The sequence below is a fragment of the Mercenaria mercenaria genome, chromosome 10 (assembly GCF_021730395.1).
Source record: "Mercenaria mercenaria strain notata chromosome 10, MADL_Memer_1, whole genome shotgun sequence".
In the NCBI taxonomy this organism is placed as follows: Eukaryota; Metazoa; Mollusca; class Bivalvia; order Venerida; family Veneridae; genus Mercenaria; species Mercenaria mercenaria.
The window spans coordinates 18509909-18527687 of NC_069370.1; the positions used below are offsets into that span (position 1 = coordinate 18509909).

General features: G+C 34.3%; 1 protein-coding gene across 1 annotated transcript; it reads left to right on the forward strand.

The window, feature by feature from the left end:
* Positions 1 to 1750: 1750 nt before the first annotated feature.
* On the forward strand, positions 1751 to 16986 carry LOC128559806 (calponin homology domain-containing protein DDB_G0272472-like). Its single transcript, XM_053552397.1, has 4 exons — positions 1751 to 2680; positions 3779 to 4048; positions 7373 to 7447; positions 14475 to 16986. Exons 1-4 carry the CDS (start codon positions 2621 to 2623, stop codon positions 15990 to 15992), a joined length of 1923 nt encoding a protein of 640 aa, XP_053408372.1. The 5' UTR covers positions 1751 to 2620; the 3' UTR covers positions 15993 to 16986.
* Positions 16987 to 17779: the final 793 nt, after the last annotated feature.

The following is a 17779-nucleotide window of genomic DNA, read 5'->3' on the forward strand; positions in this document are numbered from 1 at the left end:
AACAAACGAATTTGGCTGTTTGTAAACGCAGTAGAAGAATGACAACGCAGACAATACATTTTGTTGATACTATATTAAAAGTTTACAGAAAATTGCAATTGTCTTAGAATACTTCCATCGATATTGCTAATTCATTTGACAATTAAGTATCTTTGTCATATAAGTACAATCAATGCTAATAGTGTTGTCACCTGTAGCCATGCCTACCTGAGATTTCAATTCCTGTCCTCATTTGGAAGTAATATCTTTAAACCGACACATAATGGAAACAAAAACGACAGTACGACATGGCAGAAACGAGCCACCACAATATGGTAGATTTTTCTTGCATACCAGACGGGGATTTCCGGTATTTTAGCGGCGCTTATCCAGCGTATGACTCTCGTGCAGTGTAAATGACGTATTACGAAGTACATATATATGTAGAAGATTATGTAGTAATTTATATTTTATCTTTAAAAAAACGGAATAGAAATCCAATACCTTGACAGTTCCTCTTTATATATGTGGAAGACTGATGTAGTAATTACATAAGAATCCAATACCTAGCTCCTCTTTGTTCCTGATAGTATATTTCTCGATAAAAAAAAAAACAACGTAAGTTTATCAATAATTCATAACGTTACGCTGCAACTGATCAAACATAACCGCAGCTAAACATTGTTATTTGTCTTTGAAACGTCATGACGTCTTTCCTGTTTACTAACGTTGGTTTCACGCGCTTTGTTTAAATGCTCTGCTATAAGAACTAGTTCCAAAATGAAAGCCGTTTGATTAATTTTACTTTTTTATTATTTCTTGAATATGATATGCAAGAAAAACATTCTGTCACTGCTTGTAGGTGCAGATGGGAATATTCGGCTCACGTGTAAATGTTTACGCTGTAATTCGGCAGAGCCTTGTTCCGTCTAAACAGTTACCCATCTGCACTTACAACCGGTACCAAAAGAAACTTATAACCTGCAATGTAATTGATTCAGTAATGACGATTTTAGTATTATCTTTTAATTTTAGGGATTTTTAAGCCCATTTCAGATAACTAAATTACGCGCTGTGTATTGCTCTAAAGAAATACTGTAGCGTAAATTGTTTGTAAAGTTGTAGGGGTTAGTTTAATTAATAAAAAATACCATTATTCGTTATTTTCAAGAATATAAGAATTTACTTTACCGTCTCTCATACTAGTACGTAATGAATTCGCAATTATCTCCCTTCAAAATTGTAAAAAAAATCGAGAACGTGATACAATTTACATACAAGTCAAATGGTTTATCGCGGCCAGAAATTTGTACAAACCGGACAGAAGTTGCGAAATTGTCATTTGTGCAGGAAAGAAGCGTTTACCGTAATGCCCAGTACTGGACAGATATAGTGACCATGCACGGACACAGCCAATTTTCTCAGAGGGGGGCCGATCCCCTTGCCCCCCCCCCCCCCCCCTGCCCCTGGACATTTTGAAATTTAGCAGTTCATTTTTTGCATTCTGGGACAGTTTTATGGACTAACTTGTTAAATTTGGGAAAATGATAAAATCAAGCTTTCTTGAAGGTAAAAAAATATATACTTTACATGCAGTCCTAATGTTGCCTTTTTCGAAAAACATTTTCTTTCCTTCTTGTCTTTTTTCCTTTTTTAAAGATTTTCCAGAGGGTGTCCGGACCCCCGGTACCCCCACTCTGGATCCGCGCATGGTGACATATCATGCTTTCTGTTTATGCAGGTAAACTTGTGTTTGGTTAAATTTCAGCAGAGCACAGTTGTCTGAACAGTGTACAAACTCATTACTGTTTTTTCGGGCAAGGGTGGAAAAAAAGTGGTAAACAATGAAAGCAGTAACAGTTTTATTAAAAAAAATAAACAATGAGACAAACATTTCCAACATCTTGGACTGTTCAAAAATCCCATGTTAAACATACGATAAAGCCCGAAACGCGTGAAAATGTTCCGAATGTAAATCGGGTGAAATAGACGCTCGTATAGTTAGATTATGCGTCTAGATTGATTAAACTGGGCGAGTCTACTTACTTATTACTTGAGGATGAAAAAAACGTGTTTTTTAAATGTTGCTCTTAAACAAGGGTGGCGGTTGAACTACTAAAAGTACAACAACAGTTAATTCACAACAAATCGTACGGTATGTTTTTATAATCAGTAGAAGCTAGTCGTATTTACGCTTATGAGACCTGTTTCACCCATAAAGTAAAGAATTGACAGGTCCATCATGAAATATTTTCCCCAGCGTGCAAATACTTGACCTATTCAATATGATCGCGGCCTCATCGGCTGCGATCAATTATGACAAAAAATAAATCTCTAACAGGGTATATATAATTACCCCGTAAGCAAATTGTCCGATCTTTCGTTTGAATAGATGACATTCAATGTTTAAACTAAAAAATTTAACGTATAATTGCACCCAAGTTTAAACTTATAAAAATATGCGTCCTTTCATACTGTGTGAAATTGACACTAGGGATTAATAAAAGAAATAGAAGAAGTAGATAGTACATCTTACATTATTGAAGAAGTGGTATAAATCAAAAATCTTAAGTTTGAGATTGTTTACATACAGTTTTAAGAATTTTAAGGAACTTAATGCGGATAAGTACCAAAACAACAAATGGGTTGTTGTTCGGCTTTGGCAAAGGTTTTCCTTGTTGCTGTTAATATATTTTTTATGGTAAGTACGAGAATTAATGTTTTATTTGTCTTTTATTTTTTGACTATGTCAGGCTATTACGAAATAAATGTCATTTTTGTGTATAGTATAATATTTTCAAAAGTAAAACATAAATTCGCAAATTTAATAGTACTCGCCATGACAGTGTTAATTATCACAAAAATTAATGTTATTACTTTTTTATCGTATCAAGTTACGTGTTTTATATCAGTTTTAGTTTCATTTAAGAATTCATGGTATATCATTTCACTTCAGATTTACAGGAACATAACAGAACAGAATATAATTTTATTTCAGTAACTGATGCATTGACTGGTATACACCTCAGTTTAGATTTAATAGCTGACCTTTAGTTCAGATCTCGGTTCAGATTTAACGGTATACCCTTCAGTTCAGATTTAACAGAGAGGAAAAACCTTCAGTTCAGATATCAGATTTAATGATAGACCTATATCCCTCAGATCAGATGTAATGGTATATTCCTTAGTTCGTATTTAATGGTATATCCATCAGTTCAGATCTAATTGTATATCCGTCAGTTCAGATTTGATTATACATCCCTTAGTTCAGGTTTAATGGTATATCCCTCACTTTAGATTTAATAGTATATCCATCAAATGGTTCACCCCTCAGTTAAGAATTCGTATACGCATCAGTTTAGATTGACTGTTCTTGCCTACCTCGCTCAGACACAACCCATTGTTGCTTCCGTGTGATTTGAGCCGCACCATGAAAAAACCAACATAGGGCGTTTGCGACCAGCATGGATCCAGACCAGCCTGCACATCTGTGCAGTCTGGTCAGGATCCATGCTGTTCGCTAATGGTTTCTCTAATTGCAATAGGCTTCGAAAGCGAACAGCATGGATCCTGACCAGACTGAGTGGATGCGCAGGCCGGTCTGGATCCATGCTGGTCGCAAAGCCACTATGTTGATTTTCTCATGGCGCGGCACATTTATGTTTGATTAAATCGTACAAAAAGCTGTATTCATTTTGAAACAAAAATCAGTTAGCGGTACAGATTAAACATCTATCCCAACCAAAAGATTATATATTCCCGTCTGCGTGTCTCTTAACTATTTTTTTTTTTGTTACAGGTGATCGGCCTTGCGTTTTTCGCTCTTGGCCTTTTCGTTAGATTCGGCTCCAGCGTCATCAACGAATATGTTGATTCCGCGAAAAAATCGATTGAAGATTCAGTCAGTGGTATTTCTACGTTTGACCCAATTGACCTGTCAAGTTTTGATGAAACCGAGATGCTACGTGGTGTGGCCCTGGGTCTCATTTTCACAGGCTTGTTTCTGGCTATCATCACGTTCCTCGGGTGCTGTGGAGGATGCTGCAATGCAAAATGCATGCTCATCATGGTAGGAATTTATGTAGTCTATATGTAATTCGTTTCACATGAATTTAATTTATGCAAGTACACGGTAGACATACAAATATATTTTACTGTTTGAAAAGATAATTTAGAAACAAAATAAAAACATACAGATTTATGTAACTTTTTATTCATAACTGTTTGTCTTACAAATTGATGTCAAAAATACGAAGGTGAATATATACGCATAAAATCTGTTGTGAAATGAAAAAGAGAACACGATTTAACAACAACAACAAAAATGAAATCATTGGTTAGTAGCAATACTATTTACAATGTTCTACCAAGATACTTGCTAAAACAATGCATAATTATAAAGAATTGGAAGATAAAACTCATTTTGATAGATCGTAAAAACTAATGACAAAATTTGACAGATGGAAAATGAATCATGACTTACTTAAAAGTCTACTGATTTTTCTACCTTTCATTTATATATATATATATATATTTTTTTTGTGAAAGACTCTTCTATACTGTAGTTTACTACTCATGAATTAAAAAATAAAAGAAACGACTTTTAACTTACTGTCCTATATTTCTCTATCCAAGTCCTTAAGAACTGCTATTGTTTCAATCACCTGACATTAATTAGAGCCATTCACAATGTTGTAATTAGTCAAAACAGATCCCTTATTTTGACATATATATTGAGGATTTATCTAATGAACACATAAATTGGTTATAAAATTCTGATACCTATTGTATATTACAATACATCCGCGGCGTTTATGGCAAGCCAATTGTCCAATAATTACGTGAACCCCAGTTCACGGTCGAAAAACTAGGATTAACGATCGATAAACTTGGTTTTTCAAATACTAACCTATATTTTCGAATGAAAACATCAGATATCGGGCGTAAACCATAGTTTACGCTCGTGAACCCAGGTTTACGTTCGATAAACTAGGTTTCTCGATTGAACTATGAATTTCGGTCGTTATCCTATGTTTACGACCGTAAACTTGGATTTACGAACGTGAACCTACGTTTACGAGCGTAAACTATGGTTTACGACGTTATCCTATGTTTTCGCTCGTAAAAATATGTTAATATTTGAAAAACCTGGTTTATCGAACGTAAACCTAAGTTCACGCTCGTAAATCCAAGTTCACGTTCGTAAACATAGGTTCACGCTCGAAAATATAGGTTCAGGTCCGTAAACTATGGTTCACGTCCGTAAACATAGGTTCACGTCCTTAAACATAGGTTCATGTCCGTAAACCCATGTTCACGCCCGAAATTCATTGTTGATTCTATAATCCTAATATATCGACCGTAAACCATGGTTTACGTTTGATAAACTAGGTTTCTCGATTGAACTATGAGTTTCGGTCGTTATCCTATGTTTACGATCGTTATCCTATGTTTACGCTCGTAAACCCCGGTTCACGCCTGTAAACCATAGTTTACGAACGTGAACCTATGTTTACGACCGTGAACTGGGGTTTACAATCGTGAACCTACATTTACGGGCGTGAACTATGGTTCACGGCGTTATCCTATGTTTTCGCTTGAAAAAATAGGTAAGTATTCGAAAAACCTAGTTTTACGTTCGAAAAACCTAGTTTATCGATCGTTAATCCTAGTTTTTCGACCGTGAACTAGGGTTCACGTAATTATTGGACAATTGGCTTGCCATATAGTTAAAACCGATAAACTTTGTTTTACGAAGGTAAAATTGTATTTCACGGCCGTAAACCTAGGTTCACGCTCGTAAATATAGGTTCACGACCGTAAACATACATTTACGGCCGAAATTTATAGTTGATTTCATAATCATAGTATATCAATCGTAAACCATGGTTTACGTCCGATAAACTAGGTTTCTCGATTGAACTATGAATTTCGGTCGTTATCCTATGTTTACGACCATAAACTTGGGTTTACGAACGTGAACCTACGTTTACGAGTGTGAACTATGGTTTACGATGTTATCCTATGCTTTCGCTCGAAATAATAGGTTAGTATTTGAAAAACCTGGTTTTACGTTTGAAAAACCTGGTTTATCGAACGTAAACCTAAGTTCACACTCGTAAATCCAAGTTCACGTTCGTAAACATAGGTTCACGCTCGAAAATATAGGTTCAGGTCAGTAAACTATGGTTCACGGTCGTAAACATAGATTCACGTCCGTAAACATAGGTTCATGGCCGTAAACCAATGTTCACGCCCGAAATTCATTGTTGATTTTATAATCCTAATATATCGACCGTAAACCATGGTTTACGTTTGATAAACTAGGTTTCTCGATTGAACTATGAGTTTCGGTCGTTATCCTATGTTTACGATCGTTATCCTATGTTTACGCTCGTAAACCACAGTTCACGCTCGTCAACCATAGTTTACGAACGTGAACCTATGTTTACGACCGTGAACTGGGGTTTACAATCGTGAACTCACATTTACGAGCGTGAACTATGGTTCACGGCGTTATCCTATGTTTTCGCTCGAAAATATAGGTTAGCATTCGAAAAACCTAGTTTATCGATCGTTAAGTATAGGTTAATAAATGGGAGAGCGGTGCCTTTGAGTGATAATGGCCCTGGCAAGGTGATAATAGCCCGAGGGCTATTATCTTCTTCCAGGGCCATTATCACTCAAAGGCACCGCGCTCCCATGTATTTACCTGTTTATTACATGTTTACCTATAATATAGTAAGAAAAGATTATTGTGTCATTTTTATGGGTACTGGCATCTACTGGCATAATAATTTACAGCTTTTCACTTTCTATATTATATGTATGAGAGACTATAGACTGTATAAAATCAAATGCCTTGATAGTTGTACTATGTAGCAATTAGCATAATTTAGGGTTGAAAATAAGTCATGTCACGAAGAATAAAGAACGTTACGCTTAAGATAATAAAACTAAAACTGAAACATTCGCTGTTTTACCTCCATGAAACGCAATGACGTCATTTCTGTTTACGGACGTTCATTTCCCGCGTAAACGCCAGGGCCATTATCGATAATGGCCCCAGGGCTAATTATGATAATGTGATAATGCATGACGCTATGCGATAATGGGATAATTTTAAGCACAAATTTGTTACTATTTATAGGTACTCATGTAATAATCCTAGTTTTTCGACCGTGAACTAGGGTTCACGTAATTATTGGACAATTGGCTTGCCATAGGCGTTTACTTAAAATATGGCCTATAGATAAGTGAGCTTAGCCATGTGTAATCTTCTTCAGATGACACGAAACTACGACAGTTTTATTACAATGTCTCAATAACGTTGAGAACCTATTTTTAAATTCAAGTTCAGTTTAAAATTTCTTGTGTTATATTCAATTTTCAGAACATCGTTATATGCTGTGTAGTTCTACTCGGACAGGCAGTTGTTGTTGTAATATTGTATGGATCGCCAGATACGGTAGGCAAATTTATTATATAATTATGGATTTTCTGTCTGAAATATAGCTTGTGTTTCAAAACGAAGTACAAAACCCTGTATTTAACTCCTATCGTATACGGATAGGACTGTCTGCTTTCGTCATTACGTCAAATATGACGTCAGAAATTATGTTACATAGGCGACTAAACGTTTCATGCGTCAAAACATTCAGCGTTTCAAACTTTTTGTTTAAAACTGTAGCCCGTTTTGGCGATATAGGCAGAGGTAATTTAATCAAAGTGTCATTTAAACAGTTCCTTTATCTGCAATGAAACAGTTGGCTCTAGTGTTGTTGTTGTTGTTTTCTCTCTCTAGGTCGGAATCACATTCGGTGCAAGTGTTTGGGAACCAATTCCTTTAAAATAATGATGTGCTGTTCCCCACCTACTTTATGCAATGCTCTTTCAATCAAAAATAATACTTCTCGGAAAATATGTAGTAACCATTATTGGTAATAACATTAAGAAATGTACCTTATTAAGTAATATCCATAATTACTATTTCAATCATTTATGTATTATCTTGTATTAATTATATAAAGTTGCTCCTGCAACAACGTTGTGAATGTCCGCCATTTTGTTTCCCAGAATTCTAGAGGGCGACCCAGTTTTTACGGGAAAACCTGATTCTAGATGACATCACAATGTAAACAAAAACATTCATATAAATAGGCCGAATTTTAAATGGCCATCAGTTGGAGACTGGATATTGATCTGAATGGTAAAGATAGAATAAGATAAAGATAAAGATAAAAATAAAGATCAAGAAGATATATTGAGCATGAATACTCATAAGATACAGGTATTATTCAATGAATGGTTACAGTTAAATATTGTTGTTGTATAAATAATTATTGACATATTTTTACACCAGGTTGAGTGTGAAAATAAATATAGTAAACTTTTATTGCTTTTCTTATTTAGCGTTTGGCCCTCGATCCATCCTAACATTTTGGTGTCAGAAGTGGGATAATTTTTTTTTTTAAATAAGAAAAGATTTATAAGAAATTTGATTAAAAGGGGAAATTGTTGTGAAATTTTCAGGAAAGTCTTGTTGAGCAAGAATAAAGAAAATTTTCACAGGAATAATAGAAAATTGATATAAAAATAAGATTTTGCAATATTTTATTTAATATTTGAACAAATTATTGCAAAGGTACATTGATCTAATTGCACTCAGCCTTGTGTGGAAACCTGAAAATAGAAAAAGAATACACGGATTAGCAGAATTGATTACAAATACTCGATTGTGTATTATTGCAGTGTATTATTGATTTAAAAATGGAAAACACTGTAAATTCAGAAACAAACATTGAAAATGATAGTATGCTAAGTGGGGATAGAACAAGTACTCCTATCAGAGATATTTCTCAGAATAAGTCATTGCTTGAGAATAAATTAAGTGCTATGACAAAAGAAATGAGCTCCATGACTAATACTTTAAAACAGTTACATGATCAAATGCAGGATAGAATGGAATCAACTGAGTCAGATTTGCACAGGGTACATGGTAAGATTTCTGAAAGGACACACCCAGACCCAGAAGTTAATTTTAACTTCAGAGATATTGATTCAAATGGTATAAATACTGATTTAAGGCCAAGACAAAATTATTCTATGCCTGAACTACCAACATACAGAAATGTAAACACTAATCAAAATGAACAATCCAGTTATTCTGTGAATAATTTAAAAAATCTTAAAATGAAACCCCAGGTGTATGATGGGTCCACAGATATTTCAGAATATTTGACACAGTTCAACATAGTTTCAGAGATAAACAACTGGAACTATTCAGCAAAATCTCTATATTTGGCAGGCAGTCTGACAGGAAATGCTAGGTCACTTTTGAGTGAAATGATTTGGTACTAGAAATAAGGCTGAAATTTTTAGGTCACAATTAAAATCTTTATCAAAGGGAAAATCTGAGTCTATTCCAGAGCTAGCTCAGCGCGTTTAAAAGCTGACCCGACAGTCATATCCAGATGCAAATTCTGAGCTAATAGAAATTTTGGCGCTAGATGCTTTCATTGATAGTCCTGAAGATTCTGATATAAGGTTACGTCTTAGAGAATGCTGTCCAAAATTTATTTCTGAAGCCGAAACAATTGCCGTCAGGTTAGAGACACATAAGTTGGCTGATAAACAGAGGGTACATAATGAACCGGTAAATGCTTACACTGGAAAAAAACAGTCTACACAAAAACCAGAGTTAGAAAATATTCTAGGAAAAAAAGATAGGTTAACAGAGAGAGTAGAGCAATTAGATTCACAGACAAGGGTTACAAAACAACAGAATGATCAATCTTATAGGTCATATAATACTAGACAAGATAATAGGGATTTACCTGTACAAAATCATCAGTCAGGACAATTTAGGCCAGGAGGGGGTCAAAATTATAGGAAAAGGTTCAATAATAATAGGTCTTATCAAACACAGAATAGATTTAACAATAACAGAGGCCAGAACAGAAATTTCAATTATGATAATGACAAGAACTTCCAAGGTAATAGATTTTCGGGAAACGGACAAAGGTCGGGCTGGAGGGCCGCACCCAGACCAAACAGAATGTAAGGTCCGAAACCATTCAAGTCGATAGTTTAGGCAAACAGAATGGATATTTTTGTGATGCAATGATAAATAAAAATCTTGTTTCTTGTTTGTGTGATTCTGGTGCTAATGTTTCTATAATAAGTAGCAAAATCTTGGATGAATGGGAAAATGGTACAAAGCCAGAAATTTTGCCTGTTACAACAATGCTATGTACAGTAACTGGAGAAAGTAAACCTTTTCTAGGAAAAGCAATAATGGAAATTTGTTTGGGTGGTCATATACTTCAACATGAGATGTTGATATCAGATATAGTACAAGAGGCTATCCTTGGAATAGATTTTATGCGGGCACACAGTTGTGATTTGATAATTAGCAAAAATTGTATGATGGTAAAAGGTGACAAAATTCCTTGTTATCTCAAAAATGAATCTAGGTCAAATTGCTGCAGAATTGCTGTTTCTGATAATATTGTTATTGAACCAGATTCTGAGGTTATGGTACAAGCAAAAATTATTGATCATGTAGACAAGTCTAGAACTTGTTTAGTTGAAGGTTCTTGTGATTTTGTTGAGAAAACAGGTATTTTGGTTGCAAAGGTGTTAGTTGACCCAAAAGCGGGCCAAGTTCCAATTAGATTGGCCAATTTTTCAAACAAACCAGTCAAGATTTACAAAGATACCACAACAGGTATATTAGAACCGGTTGAAGTAGTTGAATCACAGTCTGTTGGTCATGTTCATTCAGAAAATGTACAGAAAAATGATAAATTGCCTGAACATTTAACAGATTTATTTCAAAAATCTTCTAAAAATCTTGATTCTACTCAAAAGGAGGAGCTAAAATCATTCTTGATGAAGCATCAAAATGTGTTTAGTAAAGGTTCCAGTGATATTGGTCATTCCACAGTTGTTACACGTACAATTGATACTGGTAATGAAAAACCTGTTAAAAAGTACCCATATCGCATTCTTTTAGCAAAGCGTAAGGCTGCGGAGGAAGAAATTAAGAAAATGGAGAGTGATGGTTTTATTGAAAAATGTCCTCAAAGCCCATGGAATAGTCCCATTGTAATGATTTCTAAAGCCGACAAATCTATCAGGTTTTGCTGTGATTTTCGCGGTTTGAACAATGCCACGGTTCGCGATTCGCAAGCTTTACCCAGAATAGATGACAGCATAGAAGCATTGTCAGGTTCCAAGTGGTGGTCTTGTCTAGACATGAAATCGGGTTACTGGCAATTGGATATTGATGAGAAAGATAGGCACAAAACAGCATTTTCAATTCCAGGTGGTGAGCAATGGCAATGGAAACGTCTTGCATTTGGTCTTTGTAATGCCCCTGCAACATTTACCCGCCTTATGCAGTCAGTCTTCTCTGGTCTATTGTGGAGCATAGTGATAATTTATCTTGACGATATCATTTGTCACTCTAAAACTTTCTCAGAACAACTGAAAAATCTAGAACTTGTATTTCAGAGGTTAACTACTGCCAATTTGAAACTTAATCCTAAAAAGTGTGTTTTATTTCAAAAAGAGGTCACTTTTCTAGGTCACACAATAAGTGAAAATGGTGTGGGTACTGACCCAAGAAAGATTGAATCAATAAAGAATTGGCCAACCCCTAGGAATGCTAAGGAAGCCAGGAGTTTCATTTCTCTTGCAAGTTACTACAGGAACTATGTTCATCAGTTTGCTTCTATTGCAAAACCCATTCATGAGTTAGCAGAAAATGGTAGAAAGTTTGTTTGGACAGAGGAATGTGAGAATGCTTTTCAAATGGTAAAAACAGCATTAACTAATGCCCCTATATTAACATTTCCTTCGGAAAATGATGACTTTATTCTGGATGCGGACGCTTCTTTGGTGGGCCAGGGCGGTGTATTATCAAAAGTTGTAAATGGTAAGGAACAGGTCATTGGCTATTTTAGCAAATGCTTCACAAATACAGAACGGCGGTATTGTGTTACCAGACGAGAACTGTTAGCAGTAATCAACTCAATAAAACATTTTCACCACTACATTTATGGTCGAAAAATAGTCATTCGATCTGATCATTCCAGTCTGAAATGGTTGCTATCTTTTAAAAATGTAGAAGGACAATTAGCTAGGTGGCTTAGTTTTCTAGGCACATATGATTTTACAATTGAACATCGTTCTGGTAGATTGCATTCAAATGCAGATGCTTTATCTAGGAGGCCATGTTATGATGAAAATTGTAAATCCTGTAGCACAGTTGAGTCAAAAGAGATTAACAGCATTTCTGTATCTAATGTCACTGAGGTAGAGTCTAAGGGAGACAACTTCTATAAAACTGATGATAGTTATTGCTCATTTGTTACTCTTCTTTGTATGTTGATACAGTTACTACAGTTGTTTGGTGTAGTAAATACTGATATGATAGTAGGAATATTTTTGGTGATATGGTGGAACTCTTATTTATTGAGCAGATTTTTCTCAGAATTGGCTACATTTCAAACATACAAACATTACTGGAATTATGATATTGGTACTGACACAAAGAGTTTAAAGATAATCAAACCGGATATTGATGGCTGTAATTTAGACTGTGACAAAAATACAAGTCTTGGTATGGTTAAAAAGGTTGAGGTAAAACATAGTTATGCACAAACAGAAAAGATTTCTTGTCAAACAGATTGTAAAGATAATGTTTTGATAAGTTCTGTGAATGCACAAGGTACAAGTTCTTGTCAAACAGATTGTAAAGATAATGTTTTGATAAGTTCTGTGAATGAACAAGGTACAAGTTCTTGTCATACAGGGATAAAAGATAATGTTTTGATAAGTTCTGTAAATTCCTCAAATCCAAGCAATGATAATGATACTGAGAATACACCTAGCGCGAGTTCTAACGATAGCACAACCTCGAGTAGTTCAGTAGGTAGCAATTTACCGGGCGAGGATGTTAACGTTGCAGAAATTCAGAATAATGATCTCAATCTTGGACGAATTAAAGATAAAGTTTTCAATGGTGTCAAGCCTGACTGGCAGGAGATTTCTAAATTTGATACATGGTTTAAATATTACTGGGCAAGGTTAGATTCTTTAGTTATCAAAAACAATGTGTTGTACAGAAAATGGGAAAGTGATGATGGTAACTCATGTCAGTTATTGTTAGTTGTCCCAAAGTCTCACAGGGATCTGGTATTGCAGTTGTTACATGATGGTAAAAGTGGTGCACATTTAGGGTTAAGGAAAACTCTAGCAAAAATAAGAGAGAGGTTCTTTTGGTTTGCTCTGAGACGAGATGTTGAAGTGTGGATTCGTACATGTGATGTATGTAATAGTCGTAGAGGTTCACTCAGAAAATCCAAAGCGCCATTAAAAACTTATAATGTAGGAGCCCCAAATGAGAGAATTGCTATAGATTTTATGGGTCCATTTACAAAAACTAACAAAGGAAATAGATACATGATGGTGGTAGGGGATTTGTTTACTAAATGGACAGAATGTTACAGTTTGCCAAATTTAGAAGCTACAACAGTGGCAACTGTATTAGTTGATCAGTACATAAGTAAATGGGGCTGCCCATTGATTTGTCATACAGACCAAGGGAAAACATTTGAGTCAAAACTGTTTCTAGAAATGTGTAAACTATTGGGTATAGAAAAGACACGTTCTTCCAGTTTTCTTCCGCAAGGGAACGGTTTTATAGAAAAACATAACTCCACTATAATTCAAATACTCACCCCATATGTCGCAGCAAATCAGAAAGACTGGGATGAACATGTTGATTTAGTTATGCTTGCATACCGGTCTTCGGTTCAAGCATCAACAGGGTTCACACCAGCCATGTTACATATTGGTAGAGAACTGAGGTTACCAGTTGACTTGATTTTTGGTACTCCTGAAACAGATGATAAAGAAATTTATCAAAACTAATCCAGTTCTGTCTCAAAATTAGAAAACGGGTTACAACAAGTACATGAGTTAGCGAGGAAAAATATGGAAATTGCTCGAAACAGTATGAAATCAAATTATGATGTGAAGTTGAGTTTCAAAAGTTACAAAGATGGTGACGCAGTTTGGTATTACTGTCCAACACGAAAACGAGGTTTAAGTCCTAAGTTTCAGAAACCTTGGGTTGGTCCATGTAAGATAATTACCAAAGTAAATGATGTACTATACCGGATTCAAATAAAAGCTAACTCAAAGCCAAAGATTGTTCATCATGATAAACTGAAAGATTATGCTGGGAAAATTAGACCTAGTTGGTTTTAAGAAAAATCCAGTCTGATATGTTAAAATTGGTACACAGAAATATTGTATATTTTGCTTTAGTATTGATATGGTCATATATATATAGTATATATGCAAACTTGAATTTTGGTAGAAAAATGATAAATAAATTATTAAATAAATAAATAAAAAATAAATAAATAAAAAAAATGAATGTTGCTTTACATTAAAAAGGGTATCCTTTTGTCTATTTGCAGTTTCAATGCGGCGTGTACGAAGATAAGTACTTCCCCGCCAGTGTTAAATACACATTATGTAAGAAGATATTTAGGAGAAATGATAACCCGCATCAATGCAGAGCGAAGAAAACTGATTTTTATATGTTTAATCAAATGACTGGTGATAAGGGCAACAGAGTAGAGAGAGAGTTGGAGAAATTTTTAGAACGGGCAGAAAAGAAGTGGTGTATAAATTTGAATGAGAAGATAACAGCAAGGAAGGGAACAAGACCAATACTACCAGAGAGGAGAAAAGAAAGAACTAGGACTTTGAGTGAAAGGAGTAGCAGCAGCAGTAGTGACAGTGAAGAAAGTAGTGAGGAAGAAATGGAGTTAGAGAAAGAGTTAGAGTTAAGTGATGATGAGTTTGAGAGTTTCCAGGAAGAAAGTTATTTAAAAGAAGTGAAAATGTACGAGTTAGATGAATATGAAAAGAAGAAAGATGAACAGAAAAGAAAAAATGATCAAGAAAAGAAGGAACGAATTGAAAAAGAAAGGTTGGAGAGGGAAAAACAAAAGGAGGTTGAAAGACAATTGAAAGATAAAGAAGATAATGAAAGGAAACAGAAGGAAGAAAAAGAAAGGAAGGAAAAGGAGGAAAAAGACAGGAAAGAAAAGAAGGAAAATGAGGAAAACGAAAAGAAGGAAAGAGAGGAAGAAGAAAGGAAAGAAAAAGAAAAGAAGGAAAAAGAGGAAAAAGAAAGGAAAGAGAAAGAAAAGAAGGAGAGAGAGGAAAAAGAAAGAAAAGATAAGCTAGAGAAAGAAAGGAAGGAAAAAGAAAAGAAGGAAAAAGAGGAAAAAGAAAAAAAAGAGAAAGAGGAGAAAGATAGAAAGGAAAAAGAAAGAAAGGTGCATGAGGAAAAAGAAGAGAAGGCGAGACAGGAGAAAGAGAAGAAGGAAAAAGAGGAGTTACAGAAAAAGAAGGAAGCCGAGGAGAAACAAATAAATGACAAGAAAATTAGAAAGGAAAAGGAAAATCAGAAATCAAAGAATGAGGAAAAAGAGGAGAGAGAGAGACAGAAAAATCAGGAAGAAATTAGGAGAGAAGGAGAGAGAAAGGACAAAAATGAAAAAGAAAGTAAGAAAAAGGAGGAAAAACAAAAAGAGGGGGAAAACAAGAATAAGAATGAGAAAGACAAAGAAAGCAAGAAAAAGGATGAAAAACTAAAAGAGTGTGAAAAGAAGGATAAGAATGAGAAAGACAAAGACAGTAAGAAAAAGGAGGAAAAACAGAAAGAAGATATGAAAAGGAAGACAGATGAACATAAGAAAACTGATAAAGATAAAATACTTAAGAACTCGTATAGAGAAATCGAAATAAAAGAGGATGAAGAGATGATAGACATAGAGAAAGTCCAGGAAATGAAAGAAAATAGAAGAAACAGAAAGAGAAAACTAGTATATGAAAAGATTGACAAAGAATTTCTAGAAAATGATGGATATGAATATGAAATTATAACAATTATCAAGAAATATAAAATAGAAAACAGATGTTAAAGGAAAACTGATGTGATAACTAATACAGAAAACAGATTGTTGGAGATCAGGATGACTAAAGGATTAACATAACATTAACATTTACTAATAGGATATCTTAAACATTTACTATTTTAATATTGGTACAAGTACATTGTGTATTTATACACTTCATAATTATTACACTTCGCAATTATGGACACTTTAATTAGTGCAAATATTGCAGGAAAATACACTGACACTTAAGTAGTGCAAGAAAAAAAGAATAACATTATTATTATATGATATACTGTATTGTTATAGTTACAAAAGACTGTTTCATTTAAGTAAATATATTGCTATTAAGATTGACACTGTTTAAATATTCTTAAATGAAAAGTAGATTTTATATTTTATGTAAAATATGTTAAAAAGTAAAATTTCTTACGTGTAATTTTTTCTTGAAGAATTGGGACAATTCTTGAAAGGTGGGGGTAATGATGTGCTGTTCCCCACCTACTTTATGCAATGTTCTTTCAATCAAAAATAATACTTCTCGGAAAATATGTAGTAACCATTATTGGTAATAACATTAAGAAATGTACCTTATTAAGTAATATCCATAATTACTATTTCAATCATTTATGTATTATCTTGTATTAATTATATAAAGTTGCTCCTGCAACAACGTTGTGAATGTCCGCCATTTTGTTTCCCAGAATTCTAGAGGGCGACCCAGTTTTTACGGGAATACCTGATTCTAGATGACATCACAATGTAAACAAAAACATTCATATAAATAGGCCGAATTTTAAATGGCCATCAGTTGGAGACTGGATATTGATCTGAATGGTAAAGGTAGAATAAGATAAAGATAAAGATAAAAATAAAGATCAAGAAGATATATTGAGCATGAATACTCATAAGATACAGGTATTATTCAATGAATGGTTACAGTTAAATATTGTTGTTGTATAAATAATTATTGACATATTTTTACACCAGGTTGAGTGTGAAAATAAATATAGTAAACTTTTATTGCTTTTCTTATTTAGCGTTTGGCCCTCGATCCATCCTAACAATACATTTAAACCAAATACAACATTGTAGTTATAATGTACCTTTTTATTGTGATGCAGGTTTTTTTCTACAACTGTTTTATGTGGTGTCCCTAAGTCGAATAAATATGCGTATATTCAAATTTTATTTCGATTGATGGGATTTATTTCATGTTGCCATGGGGAAGATATTGGCAGATCAACCACACTAGATTCTATTTCTGTTAAGAAAAACACTTTTTCTTCCAGTGGTACTACTTCTTCTACTAAGCTTACTAAAGGGGGTCTTTGTCTTGTGCACGACACAAGAAATATTTGTGTCTTGTAATACTGATACCCCATGATGAATGCTAGAGTTATTGACTATAAACAACCTTTAGACCTTCATGTGTGACCATGACCTTTAATCTAGGGGCTGGGTCTTACGCGCGACACGTTGTCTCATAATAGGAACATTTATGTCAGATTATTAAAATTCCATTGATGTGTGGCAAATTTATTGCCCTAACACGCAGTCTGACGGACGGACGGACTCAGTCAGGGGGGACAAGTTATTAATATATATCAAATGGATGCGGTATGTATTGATATATGTAGATTTTTGGCCTAAAAAGCCGCACATGCGTTATAAATCACCAGCTATTACTTATATTTGTATTAATACTTTTTTGAAGGAAGTTTTGTAGATAACTTTAAATACATGAAACTTATTTTTGTGTTTAAAACTCAAGCAAGGACAAATCTTTCCATTTATATTTGAACTAATTACTA